General features: G+C 43.7%; 1 protein-coding gene and 1 pseudogene across 1 annotated transcript; both read left to right on the top strand.

The window, feature by feature from the left end:
- The first annotated feature begins 12677 nt into the window (after positions 1–12677).
- On the top strand, positions 12678–16699 carry LOC139034195 (uncharacterized). Its single transcript, XM_070464628.1, has 3 exons — positions 12678–13350; positions 15745–15797; positions 16499–16699. The coding sequence occupies exons 1-3, from the start codon at positions 12678–12680 to the stop codon at positions 16697–16699; spliced, it is 927 nt and encodes a 308-aa protein (XP_070320729.1).
- Positions 14434–21093, top strand: LOC110142363 (E3 ubiquitin-protein ligase RNF168 pseudogene; annotated as a pseudogene).
- The last annotated feature ends 1028 nt before the right edge of the window (positions 21094–22121 follow it).

Here is a 22121-nt window from a genome sequence, read left to right as displayed (position 1 = left end):
ATATAGTATAGTAAATATAGAATATAGCAAAGTTGCAGGATATAAAATAAAAATAAAATTAACACACAGAAATCCCTTGCATTCCTATACACTAACAATGAGAAAACAGAAAGAGAAATTAAGGAAACAATAACATTCACCATTGCAACAAAAAGAATAAAATACTTAGGAGTATATCTACCTAAAGAAACAAAAGACCTATACATAGAAAATTATAAAACACTGATGAAAGAAATCAAAGAGGACACAAACAGATGGAGAAATATACCATGTTCATGGATTGGAAGAATCAATATTGTCAAAATGACTATACTACCCAAAGCAATCTATAGATTCAATGCAATCCCTATCAAGCTACCAACAGTATTCTTCACAGAACTATAAAAATAATTTCACAATTTGTATGGAAATACAAAAACCCTCAAATAGCCAAAATAATCTTGAGAAAGAATGGAACTAGAGGAATCAACCTGCCTGACTTTAGACTATACTACAAAGCCACCACCAAGACAGTATGGTAGTGGTACAAAGACAGAAATATAGATCAATGGAACAGAATAGAATCGAACCCCATACCCACTGGACAAGTTCAGAGGGCTCAAACAAAACCTTGTGTGCACCAGGACCCAGAGGCCCCACAGAGACTGAGCCAGACCTGCCTTTGAGTGTTTGAGTGTCTCCTGTGGAGGCATGGATCAGCAGTGGCCTGCTGCAGGGACAGGGGCTTTGGCTGCAGCAGACCTGGGTCACTCAGAGTTACCCACCATAGAGCCACCAAGCAGATGACCCACAAACTGCAGAACAATTATGCCAAAGAAATTCTCACACTGTTAAGAAAGTTCTAGAATCAACAACAGATTTCCCAACCTGGGGATCAGGCAAAGGGACTGAGAAGCCCCAGGGAATTTGACTTTGGAGGCCAGTGGGATTTGATTACAGAATTTCCACAGGACTGGGGAAACAGACTCTTGATGAAAGCAAAAGAGGAAAGTGAAAAATCTGCCTTAAATCTCAACATTCAGAAAACGAAGATCATGGCATCCAGTCACATCACTTCCTGGAAAATAGAAGGGAAAACAATGGAAATGGTGATAGACTTTACTTTTTGGGTTCCAAAAATCACTGCAGATGATGACTGCAGCCATGAAATTAAAAGACTCTTGCTCCTTAGAAGAAAAGCTATGACAAACTGAGACAACATATAAAAAAGCAGAGACATTACTGACAATGGTCCATATAGTCAAAGCTATGGTTTTTCCAATAGTCATGTATGGATTTGAGAGTTGGATCATAAAGTAAGCTGAGCACTGAAGAATTGACGCTTTTGAATTGATGCTTTTAAACTGTGGTGTTGAAGCTTCTTGAGAGTCCCTTGGCCTGCAAGGAGATCAAACCAGTCAATCCTAAAGGAAATCAGTCCTGAACATTCATTTGAAGGACTGATGCTGAAGCTGAAGCTCCAATACTTTGGCCACCTGATGCAAAGAACTGACTCATTAGGAAAGACCCTGATGCTGGCAAAGACTGAAGGCAGGGGAGAAGGGGATGACAGAGGATGAGATGGTGGGATGGCATCACTGACTCAATGGACATGAGTTTGAGCAAGCTCTGGGAGTTGGTGATGGACAGGGAAGCCTGGTGTGCTGCAGTCCATGGGGTCACAAAGAGTCGGACACAACTGGGCAACTGAACTGAACTGAACCGAACTGAATACGGTTAAATAATTTAGTGTAGTCAATAAAGCAGAAGTAGATGTTTTTTGGGAAATCTCTTGCTTTTTCTATGATCCAATTGATATTGGCAATTTGATCTCTGGTTCCTCTGCCTTTTCTAAATCCATTCTGCACTTCTGGAAGTTCTCAGTTCATGTACTTGAAGCCCAGATTGAGAAATTTTGAGGGTTACCTTGTTAGCATGTGAGATAAGTGCAGCTGTGTGGTATTTTGAACATTCTTTGGCATTGTCTTTCTTTGGGGTTGGAGGGAAAATTGAACTTTTCCTGTCCTGTGGCCGTTTTTGAGTTTTCCGAATTAACTGGCATATTGAGTGGAGTACTTTAACAGCAGCATCCTTTATGATTTGAAATATCTTAGCTGGAATTCCATCACCTCCACTAGCTGTGTTCCTAGTAATGCTGCCTAAGGCCCACTTGACTTTACCCCAGGATGTCTGGCTCTAGGTGAGTGATCACACCATCATGGTTATCTTGGTCATAAAGACCTTTTTTGTGCGGTTCTTTTCAATTCTTCTTAATATATTCTGCTTCTGTTAGGTTCAGGTTGTTTCTGTCCTTTATTGTGCCCATCTTTGCATAGAATGTTTCCTTGGTATCTCTAGTTTTCTTGAAGAGATCTCTAGTCTTTCCCATTCTATTGTTTTCCTCTATTTCTTTGCATTGTTCACTTAAGAAGGCTTTCTTATCTCTCCTTGCTATTCTTTGGAACTCTGCATTCAGATGGGTATATCTTTCCTTTTCTCCTTTGCCTTTTGCTTCTCTTCTTTTCTCAGCTATTTGTAAGGCCTTCTCAGACAACCATTTTGCATTTCTTTTTCTTGGGGATGGTTTTGATCACCGCCTCCTGTACAATGTTACTAACCTTTGTCTGTAATTTTTCAGGTACTCTGTCTACCAGTCTAATCCCTTGAGTCTATTCGTCACTTTCATTGTATTATTAGAAGGGACTTGATTTAGGTCATATCTAAATGGCCTAGTGGTTTTCCCTTCTTTTTTCAGTTTAAGCTGGATATAATCCTGAAGAATTGATGGCTTTGAACTGTGGTGCTGGAGAAGACTCAGAGTCCCTTGGAGAGCAAGGACATCAAACCAGTTCATCTTAAGGGAAATAAACCCTGAATATTCATTGGAAGGACTGATGCTGAAGCTGAAGCTCCAATACTTTGGCCAGTTGATGTGAAGAGCTGACTCAATGGGAAAGACCCTGATGCTGGAAAAAATTGAAGGCAAAAGAAGTTGGTGGCAGAGGATGAGATAGTTGGATTACTTTACTGACTCAATGGGTATGAATTTAAGCAAACTCCATGAGATGGTAAAGGACAGGGAATCCTGGTGTGCTGCAGTCCTTGGGGTCACAAAGAGTCAGAAATGTCTTAGCAACTGAACAACAACATCAAGAACAATAGGAAGTTAGGAGAAAGTAGATAAAAGGGGGAAATTGCTTTTTAATATGTGCTTAGTCGTGTAATCTATATTTCACTAAAGATTTCCCCATTGAGTCTTGTAGCCTCCAGAACATGTCTGAATCCTAATTTCTTTCAGTACTCACATTTCATTCTGTCCAGGATAGCAAATATTTTAGATGTAATGAGCCATACTGTTTTCTTTTTTTTCTCATTTATTTTTATTTGTTGGAGGCAAATTACTTTACAATATTGTAGTGGTTTTTGCCATACATTGATATGAATCAGCCATGGATTTACATGTGTTCCTCATCCTGAACCCCCCTCCCACCTCCCTCTCCATCCCATCCCTTTGGGTCATCCCAGTGTACCAGCCCTGAGCACTTGTCTCATGCATGTTAAAAACAATCATTAAATCTTGCTTGACAAGGCAGGAGTAAGTATTTCAAATTATATGGAGTGAGTTCTCATGATATGGAAGCATTCGCCGAGGAGTTCTAGAATAACACATGAAAAAGATGTCCATTTCTTCATAGGGGATTGGAATGCAAAAGGAGGAAGTCAAGAGATACCTGGAGTACCAGGAAAGTTCAGCCTTGGAGTACAAAATGAAGCTGAGCAAAGCCCAATAGAGTTTTGCCAAGAGAATGCACTAGTCATGGAAAATCCCCTCTTCCAACAGTACAAGAGATGACTCTACACATGGACATCACCAGACGGTCAATACCAAAATCAGATTGATTGTACTCTTTGCAGCTGAATTTGGAGAAGTTCTATACAGTCAGCAAAAATAGACTGGGAGCTGACTGTGGTTCAGATCATGAATTCCTTATTGCAAAATTCAGACTTGAAGAAAATAGGGAAAACAACTATGCCATTCAGCTATGATCTAAATCAATTCCCTTATGGTATACAGTGGAAGTGACAAATAGATTCAAGGAATTAGATCTGATAGAATGCCTGAAGAACTATGGATGGGGGTGCATAACATTTTACAGGAGATGCTGATCAAAACCGTCCCCAAGGTAAAGAAATGCAAAAAGGGAAAATGGTTGTCTGAGTAGGCCTTAAAAATAGCTGAGGAAAATATAGAAGTGAAAGGCAAAAGAGAAAAGGAAATGTAGAGTTCCAAAGAATAGCATCTGAAAGTAGAGTTCCAAAGAATAGCAAGGACAGATAAGAAAGCCTTAGTGGACAATGCAAAGAAATAGAGGAAAACAATAGAATGGGAAATACTAGAGATTACTTCAAGAAAACTGGAGAATCAAAGGAATATTTCATGCAAAGATGGGCACAATAAAGGACAGAAGTGGCAAGGGCCTAACAGAAGCAGAAGATACTAGGAATACAGAGAAGAACTGTCCAAAAATGGTCTTAATGCTGAATAACCACGATGGTGTGGTCATTCACCTAGACCGAGACATCCTGGAATGTGAAGTCAGGTGGGCCTTAGGAAGCATTACTAAGAACACAGTCAGTGGATGTGAAGGGATTCCAGGTAAAGATGAATACTCTTAAAGTGCTGCACTTAATAGGCCAGCAAATTTGGAAAACTCAGCAGTGGCCCCAGGATAGGTAAAGTTCAGTTTTCATTCCAATCTCAAAGAAGGACAATGCCAAAGAATGTACAAACTGTGGGACAACTCTGCTCACTTCATATGCTAACAGGTGGCAATAGTGTAAAGAACCCGCCTGCCAGTGCAGGAGACATCAGCAAAACAGGTTCAATCCCTGGATCAGGAAGATCCCTTGGAGGAGGGCATGGCAACCCAATCCAGTATTCTTGCCTGGAGAATCCCCTGGACAGGGGGGCCTGGCAAGCTATGGTCCCATAGTTTTGCAAAGAGTCAGACAGCTGAAGTGACTTAGTACAGGTGTTTTTCTGGAATCCCCTTGCTCTTTCTATGACCCAATGGATGTTGGCAACTTGATCTCTGGTTCCTCTGCCTTTTCTAAATCCATTTGTACATCTGGAAGTTTTCAGTTCACATACTAATGAACCCTAGCTTGATGGATTTTGAACATGACCTTGCTAGCTTGTGAAATGATCTCAATTGTATGGTAGATTGAACATTCTTTAGCCCTGCCCTTCTTTGGGATTGAGATGAAAACTGACTTTTCCAGTCCTGTGGCCACTGCTGAGTTTTCCAAATTTGCTGACATGTTGAGTGCAACACTTTAACAGCATCATCTTTTAGGATTTTAAATAGCTCAGCTGGAATTCCATCACTTCCACTGCTTTTCATAATCATGTTTCCTAAGGCCCACTTGACTTCACACTGCAGGATGTCTGGCTCTAGGTGAGTAGCCACACCATCGTGGCTTTCTGGGTCACTACTATCTTTTTTGTATAATTCTTATGTGTGTTTGCCACTTCTTCTTAATCTCTGTTGCTTTTGTCAGGCCCTTGTATTTCCGTCTTTCATTGTGCCCATCCTTGAATAAAATGTTCCCTTCATATCTTGATTATCTTGAAGATGTCTCTAGTCTTTCCCATTCTATTGTTCTCTCTATTTTTTTTTGAATTATTCACTTAAGAAGGCTTATCCAAGACACTCTATTTGTAGAAAAAAATGAAAAATGCATTTAGGAAAAAATCATTCAAAATCCCCGAAACCATCTTATTCATGGAGAAGAATTCCGAACAGTTGAGTATATATTTGCTTTTGAGACATTTTACTATATAAATATAACTGTTCGTCTTAGAGCATAGTAATGAGGTGATAGCCTACTTATCATTTTATACAACTGTTTTCTTTGGAGCAACACCAATGTGGGCTTCCTACGATGTGCTAGTGGTAAAAGAACCCATCTGCCAGTGCAGGAGACCCGAGAGTCAGGGATTCGATCCCTGGGTCAGGAAGATGACTTCGGGGAGGTCAGGGCAACCCATTTCAGTATTCTTGCCTGGAGAATCCCATGGACAAAGGAGCCTGGTGGCCTAGAGTCCATAGAATCACAAAGAGTCATGATATAGGCCCATGTAGTCATAAAAATGGGAATAGAAACATCAATGGCCAATTTAGGTATGATAATTCTAAGAATTGTTAATTATTATTGCTGACTCCCTCAGTTCTCCACACTGTTGTAAGTGCTAAACCTGTAGTTGCTCATTAAACCCTCACCACAGTCTATGAGGAGGACTTTAAACATCAGGGAAATGAGGCACATTGAGGGCAGGGCTAAGCAGTCACAAGACTAAGATGTGAACAGATTCTAGGTGCCTGCTGAGCCCCACATCTAACTAGTGCCCACTGCTAATTCTCACCTGATAAGACTCATTGTCATCAGGGCACACAACTCTTTTGAAAACCATACACAAAAACAAACTCAAAATGGACTAGAGACTTAAGTGTAAGGCCAGAAATTACAAAACTCTTTAATGAAAACATAGGCAGAATATTCTATGCCAAAAGTCGTAGCAAGATTCTCTTGGACCCACATCCTAGAGTAATGGAAATAAAAGAAAAAATAACAAATACAATTTAATAAAACTTAAAAGCTTTTGCATAGCAAAGGAAACCATAAACAAAATGAAAAGAGACAACCCTCAGAATGGGAGAAAATAATTGCAAACAAAAAACTGACAAAGGATTAATCTCCAAAATATATAAGCAGCTCAGTCAGCTCAATATGAAAAAAACCAAACAACCCAATCAAAAAAAAAAAAAAAGACAGAAGATATAAACAGACATTTCTGCAAAGAAGACATACAGATGGCCAATAAACACACGATAAGATGCTTCAACACTGCTCATTATTAGAGAAATGTAAATCAAAACTACAACAAAGTACCACCTCATACTAGTCAGAATGGCCATCATCAAAAAATCTACAAACAATAAATGCTGGAGAATGTGGAGAAAAGGGAACCCTCTTGCACTTTTGGTGGGAATGTAAATTGATACAGCCACTGTGGGGAACAGTATGCAGATTCCTGAGAAAAATTAGGAATAAAACTATTTGACAAAGGAGGCAAGGATATACAATGGAAAAAAGACAACCTCTTTAACAAGTGGTGCTGGGAAAACTGGTCAACCACTTGTAAAAGAATGAAACTAAAACACTTTCTAACATCATACACAAAATTAAACTCAAAATGGGTTAAAGATCTAAATGTAAGACCAGAAACTATAAAACTCCTAGAGGAGAACATAGGCAAAACACTCTCTGACATAAACCACAGCAGGATCCTCTATGACCCACCTCCCAGAATATTGGAAATAAAAGCAAAAATAAACAAATGGGACCTAATTAAACTTAAAAGATTTTGCACAACAAAGGAAACTATATGTAAGGTGAAAAGTCAGGCTTCAGAATGGGAGAAAATAACAGCAAACGAACCAACAGACAAAGGATTAATCTAAAAAATATATAAGCAACTCCTGCAGCTCAATTCCCGAAAAATAAATGACCCAATCAAAAAATGGGCCAAAGAACTAAACAGACATTTCTCCAAAGAAGACGTACAGATGGCTAACAAACACATGAAAAATGCTCGACACCACTCATTATCAGAGAAATGCAAATCCAAACCACAATGAGGTACCATTACATGCCAGTCAGGATGGCTGCTATCCAAAAGTCTACAAGCAAAAAATGCTGGAGAGAGTGTGGAGAAAAGGGAATCCTCTTACACTGTTGGTGGGAATTCAAACTAGTATAGCCCCTATGGAGAACAGTGTGGAGATTCCTTAAAAAACTGGAAATAGAACTGCCATATGACCCAGCAGTCATACACTGGGTCATACCCACTCCTGAGCATACACACTGAGGAAACCAGATCTGAAAGAGACATGTGCACCCCAGTGTTCATCGCAGCACTGTTTATAATTGCCAGGACATGGAAGCAACCTAGATGCCCATCAGCAGATGAATGGATAAGGAAGCTGTGGTACATATACACCATGGAATATTACTCAGCCATTAAGAAGAATTCATTTGAATCGGTTCTAATGAGGTGGATGAAACTGGAGCCCATTATACAGAGTGAAGTAAGCCAGAAAGATAAAGACCAATACAGTATACTAACGCATATATATGGAATTTTAAAAGATGGTAATGATGATAACCCTATATGCAGGACAGAAAAAGAGACACAGATGTACAGAACAGACTTTTGGACTCTGTGGGAGCAGACGAGGCTGGGACGTTTTGAGAGAATAACATTGAAACAAGTATACTATCAAGGGTGAAACAGATCACCAGCCCAGGTTGGATGCATGAGACAAGTGCTCAGGGCTGGTGCACTGGGAAGACCCAGAGGGATGGGATGGAGAGGGAGGCGGGAGGGGGGATCAGGATGGGGAACACATGTAAATCCATGGCTGATTCATATCAATGTATGGCAAAAACCACTACAATATTGTAAAGTAATTAGCCTCCAACTAATAAAAATAAATGGAAAAAAAAACCCCAAAAATCTATCATATGACGCATCAATTCCACTGTTGGGCATATATCCTGAGAAACGCACAACTCAAAAAGAAACATGTACCCTAAGGTGTACTGCAGCACTATTTACAATAGGCAGGACACAGAAGCAACCTAGACGTGGCATATACAGATGCATGGACAACGAAGTAGTGGTACATATGTACAATGGAATATTACTCAGCAAAGGAACAAATTTGAGTCAGTTGAACTGAGGTATACAAACCTAGAGTTTGTTACACAGAGTGACGTAAGTCAGAAAGAGGAAAACAAATATAGTAAATTAAAGCATATATATGAAATCTAGAAAAATGATACTAAAGAACCGATTTGCAGGGAAGGAATGGAGAACCAGACATAGAGAACAGGCTTGAGGACACAGCAGGGGAATGAGAGGGTGAGACGAATCACAAAAGTAGCACTGACATATATATATATATATATATATATATATATACCCATTACCACGTGTAAAAGACATAGCTAGTGAGAAGGTGCTATATAACACAGGGAACCCCAGACTGGAGTTTGTAAGAATAAAGGGGCAGGATGGGGGGAGGGGAGTTGAGAGGGAGAGGATATATATACATAGTTACAACTGATTTGTAATGTTGTATGGCAGAAACCAGCACAACATTGTAATGCAATTATCCTCCAATTAAAATTTAAACTGTCAAACTGAGGTCCAATATCTTCCTCCAATTTAATAACAAGAAACTTAAAGCACTGATATTCACCATTTTGGTTGTTATTGGAGGGGAATTTTCTTGTTATATGGAGGAAGGGACTGCCTCAACCTCTCATCTCTCTTCCTGTCTCTGAAAAATATTACTGTTCTAAAGGCTTTTCTAGGGATGTGGTAAGAATGTACTTGCTTCCCTGCCATTTTATGTTTTTAACATTTGCAAGAGCAATAGACATCTCTTTTAGGTAAAAAATAAATAACATAATTGTGAGGCGAGCAGAAGTAACGCCATGGCAGGCAGCTTAGATTAGGAGTAGGCCTTCCTACTTCTGGGTGGTAAGATTATCAGGCCACCTGGATACAACCAATCAGCTTAACACTGACCGCTGTTTGCCAATTAGGAACGGGGCGGAAACCCCCGGGAAAGGTCCCGCGCGCGCGAAAGTTTTGAGTGTGTTTGACCAATGAAATTGCTTTGCAAACTTGTAACCAATCTGCTTAAACCAACTACCAACGGCGTGTGCTCACCCTATAAATTTGTGTAACAGCTTGGGCTCGGGGCTCTCTGACCCCGCACCACTGCGTTGGATGTGGCAGGAGCCCTGACTCGAGTCAGCAATAAACTTCCCTTTTTGCGAGTTGCATTGTCTTGGAGGCCTTCTCTCTTCCCGCTCGGGGATTCGGACATCGGGCATAACATTTGGGGGCTCGTCCGGGATCCCTTGACCGGGGGAAGAGAACACTTCCAGGACAGAGGGGAAGGATAGATAATAGCACCGGTGCTCAGGCAGGACAGGAAAGTCCAGTGTAAATCCGAGGCCCTGCTGAGAAGCAGGAAGGTATCTGGCACAGGAGAAAGCTTTCTATAAAGGGGGAACGGATTGGACGTTCCAGCCGGCGCAAGACCGAGGCCAGCGAGCGCGCTGGAAGGCAGCCGGCTCTGCGGGAAGGAGAGTTCCTCTCCTGATCCCGAGTCTGGTGAGCAGTGGACGCCATTCGGTAAGGTGAACCTAGTACCGGGAGGCAAGAAAACTCAGGGGGCCCGAAAACCCAGCGCTGTGTTGTCGGCCGACGTTTGTCTGTCCGTGTGTTTGTCTTCGGCTCTCCGTGTTTGTGTGTGTGCCGGCATTGTCTCTGGTCTCGTTCTCTTCTGGTGCATCGTTCTCTTCTCTCTCTTCTGACTTATTCTCCTTCTCCTCTTCTTCTCTGATCTGCCCTCAACTCCTTTTCTTTTCAGGAGTTTCAGTGAACAGGCGAACGGTTGTGGGGGCAATTGATGAGTCCCGGCCAGGGCTACACCCTGGCGGACTCTGAAGGCCCTACAATAAGTGAGCCTCAGTAACTCCCGACCTCTCCTTTAACATCCTTAACTGAGGACGTGGCCTAAAATTCTTTGTGTGGGCACGGGTCAGGCACTTAAAGGCCATTAGGGCGCCTGCCACTTGAAGACTCCTGTGAGAGGATAAGGGGGTCACAGAATGGGCTAGAAACCCCTAGGGTGCCCGCCCCCAGCAAGAAAACTTCTGTGCAATGACGCAGGCATATAAACAGTTCCAAAAGCATACCATAAGCCCAACCTCTTGGCCGCCACCACTCCCGGTAGGATTTTTGGTGGTCGTTCTCAGTGACTTCTTCTCTCTCTCTCTCCCTACCATTTATTCTTTGACCATGGGTCAGGGGGAATCTACCCCACTTTCCCTCATGACTGACCATTTTTCGGATGTCAGGGCCAGGGCCCATAACTTGTCTTTGCTAGTCAAGAAAAGTAAATTAATAACCTTTTGCTCTGCAGAGTGGCCCGCCTTCCAGGTTGGATGGCCTCCGGAAGGCACCTTTCAACCGTCCATCATACAGGCTGTGAAGGAGAAGATTATGGCTCCTGATCCCTGGGGCCATCCGGATCAGGTCCCCTATGTCATGGTTTGGCAGGATCTAGTGGAAGATCCGCCTAAGTGGTTAAAACCTTTCGTTCACAAACCTCCTAGCTCTTCTAATTCACAGGTCCTGGTGATGAAGACCCCCCCCCCCGGAGAAAACCAAAAAGAAAGAGGACCCAAAACCAGTCCTTCAGGAATCATCTTATCCAAACCTGATAGATCTAGAAACGGAGATGAGGCCTCCGCCATATGTGCCCCCCTTGCAATTCCCTCCGAGGAGAGAAGCTCCCACGGGTGAACCGAGAGGATTAAGAGGGCCAACGGGAACCGACCATGAGGGGGGACCAGCATTGGGGACCCGGGGGAGAACTAGGGGAGATAGGGGTGGACAAGACCCTGGGGACCCAGAGTTACCTTCATCCACTGTTCAGGCGCTCCCCGTCCGAGTGGGACCAGCTAACCCGGACGGAGAGCGAACCTATCAGTACTGGCCCTTTTCCACGAGTGACCTGTACAATTGGAAGACTCCAAACCCTCCTTTCTCAGAGAAACCCCAAGGCCTCATTGACCTCTTAGATTCCATTTTGTTCACTCACAACCCCACCTGGGATGATTGTCAGCAGCTGTTGCAGGTGCTCTTCACCACAGAAGAACGGGAGCGAATTCTGGCAGAGGCGCAGAAACGGGTCCCGGGGGTCGACGGGAGGCCAACCGCCCAGCCTCATCTCGTGGACGAGGGGTTTCCTCTGTTGCGGCCTAACTGGGATTTTGAGCGAGCGGAAGGTAGGGAGCGTCTCCGAGTGTACCGCCAGACTCTGATGGCTGGCCTGCGGGCCGCAGCAAGAAAGCCGACAAATTTGGCAAAGGTAAATTTAGTAAGGCAAGAGCCCACTGAGAGCCCGGCAGCCTTCCTAGAGAGGCTGATGGAAGCTTTCAGGCAATATACACCTATGGACCCCCAGGCTGAGGAGTCACGTGCTGCAGTTCTGTTAGCGTTTGTAAATCAGGCAGCCCCAGATATTAGGAGGAAATTACAAAAGATAGAGGGATTGGGAGAACAGACAATACAGGATTTACTGAAAGCAGCTGAAAAGGTATTTAATAATAGGGAGACCCCAGAAGAAAGGGAAGAACGAATTCGACGGGAGGAAAGGGAATTAGCTGAGAAGATCAGGAAGGAAGATAGAGAATATAGAGCGAGGGAAAACCGGAAGAACCAGAGGGAGCTAGCCCAGATTCTTTTTGCGGGGATAAAGGCCGGAACAGAATTGAGGGAGCCTCGAGACCCCCAGACGGGAGAAAAAGAGAAACCAAAAAGGCAGGCCCTAAAGAAAGATCAGTGCGCCTACTGCAAAGAACAGGGGCACTGGAAAAACGAGTGCCCTAAGAGGGACCCGAAGAGAGGAACAACCCAGAGAGAGAGAATCTCCCCTGGAACTCGAGTTCTATATGCGGGGGAAGACAGTGACTAGGGGAGTCAAGACTCGGCACCCCTCCCCGAGTCCTGGGTAACCATACATGTGGAGGGGAAACCCGTTGGCTTCATGGTAGATACTGGCGCCCAACACTCTGTTTTAAATCAAAAACTGGGACCAATGTCTAAGAAAACCAGCTTGGTGCAAGGAGCCACGGGGACAAAAAGATATTGTTGGACCACAGAACGAAAAGTAAATCTGGGGACCCACCAGGTGTCCCATTCGTTTTTGGTGATACCAGAATGCCCAGCCCCTCTACTTGGAAGAGACTTGTTGACTAAAGTTAATGCTCAGATTCATTTTGACCCTGGGGGAATGACAGTCACGGATGGACTTGGACAGCCGATACATGTCTTATCCCTAGCCTTAAGAGATGAATACAGACTTTTTGCGCCTAAGCCCTCAGAGACCATAGCACCAGATGTACAACCGTGGGTCCATAAATACCCGTTGGCCTGGGCTGAAACGGCAGGGATGGGACTGGCCAAACAGAGACATCCGGTCGTCATCGAGCTAAAGGCCGGGGCAACTCCTGTGAGGGTGAGACAGTACCCCATGAGCCAGGAAGCTCGGCGGGGGATCACTCCCCACATTCGACGTCTCATGGATGACCTGCCTCCCACAGGGGTTCAAGAACTCCCCTATCTTCAAGAGAACAGCATTGAAACATGTATATTATCTAGGGTGAAACAGATCACCAGCCCAGGTTGGGTGCATGAGACAAGTGCTTGGGCCTGGTGCACTGGGAAGACCCAGAGGGATCAGGTGGAGAGGGAGGTGAGAGGGGGGACTGGGATGGGGAATACATGTAAATCCATGGCTAATTCATTTCAATGTATGACAAAAACTACTGTAATGATGTAAAGTAATTAGCCTCCAACTAATAAAAATTAAAAAAAAAAAGTTTTCAAGGAAAAAGAAAAAAAAAAAAAAGAACTCCCCTATCTTGTTTAATGAGACTCTGACTGAGGACCTCTACGAATATCAGACTTGCCACCCAGAGGTCATCCTGCTACAATATGTGGATGACCTTATATTGGCTGGAACCACAGAGGAGGCATGCAGCCATGCCACCGGGGACCTCTTACAGACCCTAGGCACCTTGGGGTATTGCGCAACAAGGATACCACCCTCCAGAAGGATGACAAAGATGGATGGTACCGAGATCAAAACAACAACCTGATATTGCCTGCCACCCTGGGTCGTCACCTGTGTGAACACCTGCACACAACTACACACTTGGGAGAAAAAAGACCCTAACACTTCTCCAGACGGCCTGCCTGAGGTTCCCTCGACAAAATGCAACTGTACGAGAGATAATTCAGGCTTGCAAAGCGTGCCAGCTAATGAGGGCAGAGAAGAAGCAGCACACAGGAACGAGGTACCGAGGGGAAAAGCCAGGGCAACACTGGGAGATAGATTTCACTGAGGTAAGGCCAGGCAAGTACGGGTATCGCTATCTGTTGGTTCTGGTAGATACCTTCTCGGGGTGGGTGGAAGCCTTCCCCACTAAGGGAGAGACAGCAATAGTGGTTGCTAAAAAGATCTTAGAGGAGATAGTGCCTAGGTACGGGCTGCCAGTGACTATGGGCTCTGATAACGGACCTGCCTTTGTGAGCCAGATTGTACAAGGGCTGGCCCAAGCTCTGGGGACATTGTGAATATAATCCCCAGAGCTCAGGACAGGTTGAGAGAATGAATCGGACCCTAAAAGAAACTTTGACAAAGTTGGCAATAGAGACTGGCGGGGACTGGGTGACCCTCCTTCCCTTCGCACTCTTTCGGGCGTGCAAACACCCCTTATAAGACACGGCAAAAAATTGGATTGTGCCAGAGGTTGGGGGTTGGTGGATTTGTTCACATACTGGGCTAACCCCATGTTTAAATGTGAAGGTTTTTAACCAGAGTCAAGAATTCTGTGTCTTGGTTGCTGTAATGCCAAAAATCTTATACCACTCTGAAGAGGTTATGTACTCACATTGGGACCGGGAAATGCTAAGACAAAAGAGAGAGCCAATCAGTGCGATCACCATAGCAACCTTGTTCAGTCTTGGGCTGGCAGGAGCAGGGACAGGAATAGCTTCACTATCTCTGCAAGGCCAAGGGCTTTCCTCCCTACGAGCCGCTGTAGATGAAGATATAACTCGCATAGAAGAATCAATCAGTCACTTGGAGAAGTCTTTGACTTCCTTGTCTGAGGTGGTCTTGCAGAATAGGAGAGGATTAGACTTGATTTTTCTCCAACAGGGTGGGGTCTGCGCAGCTCTGGGAAAAGAATGTTGTTTCTATGCAGACCATACAAGAGTGGTAAGAGAATCTATGGCAAAAGTGAGAGAGGGACTGGCGCAACGAAAGAGAGAACGGGAAGCCCAGCAGAGATGGTTTGAGTCTTGGTTTCAACGCTCCCCCTGGCTGACTACCTTAATTTCCACCCTCCTGGGTCCACTTATAGTAAAAAAAAAAAAAAAAAAAAAAAAAAAAAACCGCCTCAACACCATTCAGATTATGGTGTTGAGACGACAATATCAGCCAGTGGCCCAAGATGGAAAAGAGGAAGATTCCTCTACTTGAACAACAGACAGGGGGGAATGTGAGGCGAGCAGAAGTAACGCCATGGCAGGCAGCTTAGATTAGGAGTAGGCCTTCCTACTTCTGGGTGGTAAGATTATCAGGCCACCTGGATACAACCAATCAGCTTAACACTGACCACTGTTTGCCAATTAGGAACGGGGCGGAAACCCCCGGGAAAGTCCCGCGCGCGCGAAAGTTTTGAGTGTGTTTGACCAATGAAATTGCTTTGCAAACTTGTAACCAATCCGCTTAAACCAACTACCAACGGCGTGTGCTCACCCTATAAATTTGTGTAACAGCTTGGGCTCGGGGCTCTCTGACCCCGCACCACTGCGTTGGATGCGGCAGGAGCCCTGACTCGAGTCAGCAATAAACTTCCCTTTTTGCGAGTTGCATTGTCTTGGAGGCCTTCTCTCTTCCCGCTCGGGGATTTGGACATCGGGCATAACAATAATAAAGAGTAGAAAAGCAACGTTTGCCCAAAACGTACAACCCCCAAACACTTGCTGAATGTTTTTATCCGCATTTCATTGTTCAAGAATGCATTATATTCTTTCTTATGCAGGCATTTATATATTTATGCACGTAGGCATGTGTTTGTATACCGATCTACAAAAGGTAAGAGCTCATTTTAGTTTTTCAACCCTCCTATCACTACAGTGGGTTGACATATATCCTGAAAAAGACATGTCCAAACCGCAATCCCTGAACCTGTGATGAGACCATTTTGGGGAATAAGGTCTGTGGCATGAAACTACGGATATTGACATGAAATCATCCTGTATTTAGAGTAGACTCTATAATGAATGATTGGTGTCCTATAAGAAAAAGGAGAGAGGGAGAGCGTTGTGACCTCTAGCCCTTTTGAGATTGCTACAGCACTGCCCCCAAGACTAGGCTTCCCTGATAGCAACGTTCGTAAAGAATCCGCCTGCAATGTGGGAGACCTGGGTTCGATCCCTGGGTTGGGAAGATCCCCCTGGAGAAGGGAAAGGCTACCCACTCCAGTATTCTGGCCTGGAGAATTTCACAGGGTCGCAAAGAGTCAGACACCCCTGAGCGACTTGCACTGTGCAAGAGAGAGGAGGGTCGGCTCAGAGCCCTGAGAGGTGCACAGGTGCGGTCGACCCCACAGCAAAGGTCAAATGGAAGTCCCTCTGCTGAGGCGGCATCCCGGAAGAAGCACTGGTCTTCATGGAGTGGTGGCCTGGGGCCTGCACACCTCAGCGGTCTCGGGCTTAGCTTCTCAGAACTAAGGGAGAAGCCTCACCTGGAAACAGGGAGGAATGGAACTTGACGCCTGCCTTCTGCCTCACTAGAGAGCCCTGTGCCCACCACTGCCGTACTGCAACGGTTGTCAGTGCCTGGGGGCAGTCAACGTTCATTTGCTTCCTTTTGGGATACTTGTCTTTAACACGGACAAATACACCGCCTTCTGGGGTCGTACTGTTTACCTGGCCCACAGAACCTTTTTACTTAAAGACATTCCGGTGCTCCCAATCCTGGCATTCTGGTATTGATGTTGAATACACCTTATTAGCATATTAAAATGGCTGTACCCAAAGGCACCATCCCTTCCTTGTTGGAATGCCCGTGCCACATCGGTGTGGAAATCCTCATTGAGCCTGTGACACTGCCTTGCAACCAACGCTCTGTAAAGCATGCTTCAAATCGACTGTGGAGAAGGCAAATTTGTGCTGTCCTTTCTGTTGCCGCCGGGTCTCTTCGTGGACTCGGTACCACACCCGAAGAAATTCTCTTGTCAATATGGAACTGTGGGAGATAATTCAAAAACCCTAACCAGAGGAATGCCGGCTTAGAGTCTCTGGGCAACAATCAGAGGAAATCGTTGATGACTCTCAGCCAGTTCGTCTATTAAGTCAACCTGGGGAATTAAGAAGAGAATATGAAGAGGAGAGAAGCAAGGTGGAGGCAGAGCGACAAGCCATTCAGAAGGAAGAAAACAAAGCCAGTGAAAAATACATACAGAGACTACTGGCAGAGGAGGAAGAAGAGGAAAAGAGACAGGCAGAAAAAAGGCTCAGAGAGATGGAAGAACAACTGAAAAGTGATGTAGCGCTGGCAAGAAGGCCAAGCCTTAATATGAGCAATGTCTGTGAGGAAAGTGTCTCGGCTTTCTGCTCGGATTTCAAAAAATCTAATCCCGTCACAACCGAGTCACAAAGGAAAAGGAAGAGCAAACAAAAAAGCACTGGCGATATTCAAAAGAATTTGTCACTGAATTCTCAACTTGAGTCAGCGTCACAGTCTGAAGTTGTAGAAGAAGACAGGGAAACTTCCAGGTCCAAGGAAACTGACAGCAGTGATAGGAAGAAACCTACATGGCAAGACACAGAAATTGAGGAAGATATGCCAGCACTTTCTCCTCAAATATGCCTTGAAGTTCAAAAGTGAGATGCAGAAGCTTCAGTGGAGTCACCTAGACCTCAGTTATGTGCCAGTGGTGGAGAATGGTACCTTGAAGGAAAAGTGAAAACCAAACAAAGCAGTCATGAAAGAGAGTCATGTGTCATCAGTCATGAAGAACCTAAAGCTGGAGTTTCCTCTTCTGGAGAAGCTGCAGTTAAGTCTTTTGGCGAAACAGAGAGTGGATGTACAGTGTCAGATGTGACATAGACACTGAAAAATAACACAGTTGTGACAGAAAATGAGGAGCCTCGCCTCACCTACTGACCAGTAAAGATATCTCCAGAGAAAAAAACCAGGAATCTTTGTCTGAAGCAGTCAGCAATCCACGCTGTTCTACAAAAAGAAGAAAAATGTTCCTTAAAGCTTCCTCAGACCAAGAGTAAACAAGCCCGCTTTATCCCAAAACTGATAGATTTGGAACGTCTATTTTTTGAGAGACATAAACAGGAACAGGATAGGTTATTAGCATTGCAGCATCAGAAAGAGGTGAATCAAGAACAAATGAGGCCAACCTGTCTAAAAGGATCCCCAGATGAATATCAGTTACGGGCTATGTCTTCACCTTCAGGCAAATTACTAAATGGACAGAGGGAGAATACCAAAGAGAGGAGCTTCAAAAGACAAACTGATCTAGAGCATCCAGTACCTCACAGAGCCTCAAAAAGTGAAAATTGGCACCCTTCTTTTAAGTTCCAGTTGTAACATTATTCAGTTAATGCAAGAAAATACCAAGTTCTACTATAGATACTTGTACATAAAATGACTCATTCCCTACAGCCTGGTAAGTCAAAGAAAAGTATTTTTTCAGATGTTTCACAGATACACAAAGTAATGCTTGGGTAAGAAGAGTGTTTACAACCTAGTAAAGCTGGATGGTGAAGCTCTATCGTAGATTCTTTATAAATTTTTCGTTAGTGCTGTTCTGTGGGCACACTCATTGTCCCTGGTTAAAGGCCTGTGTGATTACAGGGGCAGAGTATATGGATGTGTTTCTGCCAAACCCAGTTGTAAGCAAGAGTTCTACTCCTTTCATTTTTTAATAACTGTGATGGACTAAGTTCAAGTTGACGGTCCTTATGGATGTAAAAATGCCTTGGCCAACTCCCAAGAAATCTTAATGTCCATGCATTTCCCCCAAGGTGCATATTTTAGTGCCTTTGAGCACTTCTTTGTCCTGACTAGTAATCAGAGCAACATTATAATATACCAAGTAACTAAGGAAGCCAGGCAGAGTTTAAAATCTGCTTTCTTGCAACTTTCTCATTACTTTTGCAGAGCACTTGAAGTGTATCTTCCACAACACTAATTTCCATCTCTAGTTTAATTGCTTTCAGTATTACAGCATTTTCTTTGACTTCAAATGGGTTAAATCATGAAGTCAGAAGAATCAGACTTTTCTGGAAAATGATGCCTTAGCTGAGAGAAAGGAAAGTTGGTGCAAAAGGAGTTAATCTTGGCTTGAGACTGAGTGGGTTAGACTGAGAATTTGGAAGTACTGGAACTGAGTGGATGATAGACAACTGGGTCTAGGATGGAGTAGCAGGTGGAGCTTGGCAATGTATTATTTCCTGTCTTTTCTTTGCTAAATGACACAGAAAGCATGTGCGTTTTACTGCTTTTCACACCATACTATGTAATCTGCTATTCCAAAACACAAAATGGGAATTTACTGTAGCAGAGTTATGTTGTAATATCCTGTGATGTAGAACCTGACTAAACATGTTGTTTCCTTACATTGCCATTTGTATTGATAATGACTCTTATTTGTGTTTATGCACAAAAAAGGAAAGGTTGATACTTGGATTTTGCCCTCTCTTATCCCCGAAAGTTAAATCAGAGAGCAGCAATTTCACTTGTGAAATTTGACGTAGAGACTGTTAACCTTTTATTTCATTAATATGAAAAACTTGGAACGAAAAAACAACAGTTTTAACAGCATTTCTGCTGATGTCTAGTTTGCCATCCTTTTAAGGTAATAATACAATAAAATGTCCTAGAGCTAATAATTCTAGCTTAAGTTTATCAATGATTTTATACATTATTATGTTTTTTGCCTGCAAATTACATAACTGAAATTCTGTAATCTTTTCATACTTGATGACATATACTTCAATATTGATTGGGTGATAATGGGTAGAATTCTGAAGCTAATTTAAACTTTAATTTCCCCTTTCTCATAAATGATTGTCCCCTGAGTGATGATTGTGCTGAAATGAAGTGTAGTTAGAAACTAACCAAATTTGTCTAAAATAGACTAAAATCTCTCTTTTCATCAAACCAATATTTTTTAAGACTACATTTTAAGGACTCCTTTAATTAGTTTTGTAATTACATCTTCCCAGAGTAGTCCATGACCAAAAAGGATATAAAACAGTGTAATGTATATGTAGCCACTTATTTGTCTGTGTAAAGTTTTCCTGACTAACGTCTTTTTTAAGGTAAATTTTAATTTTTCAGTTACTCTTTCTGAAACTCCTACCATAAATGCATTTTTGTGATAAACTAGTAAATGTTTTCTGTCAGTCATTAGTATATACTGATGCTTTTCCTCCCATTTTTATGGAAGAGATATGACAGTGTTTAATTTCTCAGGGAGTACTAAAACTGTGCAGAGCTTGAGAATCTGGAAATGAAAATAATTGTTAGAAAGAAAAAGAAGAGAAGGAGAGAGAGATGTCACACAGACAAGAAGGCCATGTGAAGATGGAGAGGAGATTGGGGCCCTGCTGGCAGAAACCAAGGAGCTCCAGAAGCATTCAGATCCGAGAAGAGGCAAGAATGGATACTACCCCAGAGCATTTGGAAGAAGCATGGTCGTGCCCAACACTTTGATTTTGGGCTTTATGTCTCCAGAATTATGAGAGAATACATTTTTGACATTTCAGACAACATAGTTTGTGGAGTTCTGTTAAGCAGTCTTTAGTAGCTAATATGCACAGTAACAGCATCCCCAAATGTTCTTGTAAATAATCAGCACACTGTGTTCTATATTCTTTAGGCCTACTGTGAGAGAAATTGCAATGAAGATTTATAAGATGAAATAGATCTAGATAACGTCTCTCATTACCAAGGTTTTTAAATGTATTGTCACTTTCGGTGCTCACAGCATCCCTGTGAGGTAGTCATTGTTACTAAATCCCATTTTATAGTAGGAAAACTAAAAAACAAAACAAAACAAAATGATAACTGAGGGACAGGGAGAAGAAGAACTTGGGGGAGAGGGAAGAGGTTACCCGAGAAAAATACAAAAGGTACGAAAGAGAGGCAGAAGTGTGTGTTGTTATTTAGTCGCCCAGTCGTGTCCGACTCTTTTGTGACCTTGTGGAATGTAGCCCATCAGGCTCCTCTGTCCATGGGATTCCCCAGCCAAGAATGCTGGAGTGGGTTACCATTTTCTTCTCCAGTGTCACCTCTACGCTGCTGCTGCTGCTAAGTCGCTTCAGTCGTGTCCGACTCTGTGCGACCCCATAGACGGCAGCCCACCAGGCTCCCCCGTCCCTGGGATTCTCCAGGCAAGAACACTGGAGTGGGTTGCCATTTCCTTCTCCAATGGCATGAAAGTGAAAAGTGAAAGTGAAGTCGCTCAGTCGTGCCCGACTCTTAGCGACCACATGGACTGTAGCCCACCAGGATCCTCCGTCCATGGGATTTTCCAGGCAAGAGTACTGGAGTGGGTTGCCATTGCCTTCTCCAGTGTCACCTCTATAGAACCCCCTAATTTAAAAAGAGGAGGAAGGGCTCACTGGAGTCATCAGAAACTCCTGAAAGAAGAGCTGGACCTGGGATAGTGGGTAGGACCTAAGGGGGCTAGATGGAAAGGAGGGGATGGGGAGTCCATCCTGACTGAAGTGAAGAGTGGGGCTGCCAGGTGAGCAGACAGGGCTCAGAGGTAACTGATGGGACACTCCAGGGATTTGAGGCCATCCGGGTGTAGGACTGATTGGGGAAGGACCATAGTTGCTTCCATGGGACACTACACAGCCCCTTTATACACTGATATGGTGTACAACATTGGTAAGGAGTAAAGCGCCCCGTGCTTCTGTCACTGGTCTACAGGGCAGAGAAGGACCAGGTCCACTGACATAGGGAAGTTGAGTTGATGCTAAGTTCCCAGAGCTTCCTTTAAAGTAGGAAGCAGGCATAAAGCAGAAGGATTCATGGCTAAGGGGTCCCCCATACCTCCTGGAGACCATACACGCCCTTTAGTTTCTCTCTGACCCCAGGTCCCATGGACTCCATCTGCCAGTGAGGTCCTGTCTGCCTCCCGGGGTCACATTCCTAACCAGAACACTCTGTCCACCCGTTAGCTCTCCCCACACACTCTGGTTTGTTCCATCTCTGCATCGTCCCTGAGATCACTCAGGCTTTTCTCCTCCTTCGTTCCCTCAACCCCTTTCATCAGCTCAGTGAGGTGTATCACAACACTGCTTTCCTTCACACCTATTATGATTTATCCCTTATAATGTTTCTTTGAAGAGTTCAATGAGTTACCCTCAGAAGTTATATAGCTAA

The sequence above is a fragment of the Odocoileus virginianus genome, unplaced genomic scaffold, assembly GCF_023699985.2.
Source record: "Odocoileus virginianus isolate 20LAN1187 ecotype Illinois unplaced genomic scaffold, Ovbor_1.2 Unplaced_Contig_37, whole genome shotgun sequence".
In the NCBI taxonomy this organism is placed as follows: domain Eukaryota; kingdom Metazoa; phylum Chordata; class Mammalia; order Artiodactyla; family Cervidae; genus Odocoileus; species Odocoileus virginianus.
This window is presented reverse-complemented; position numbering and strand designations above follow the sequence as displayed.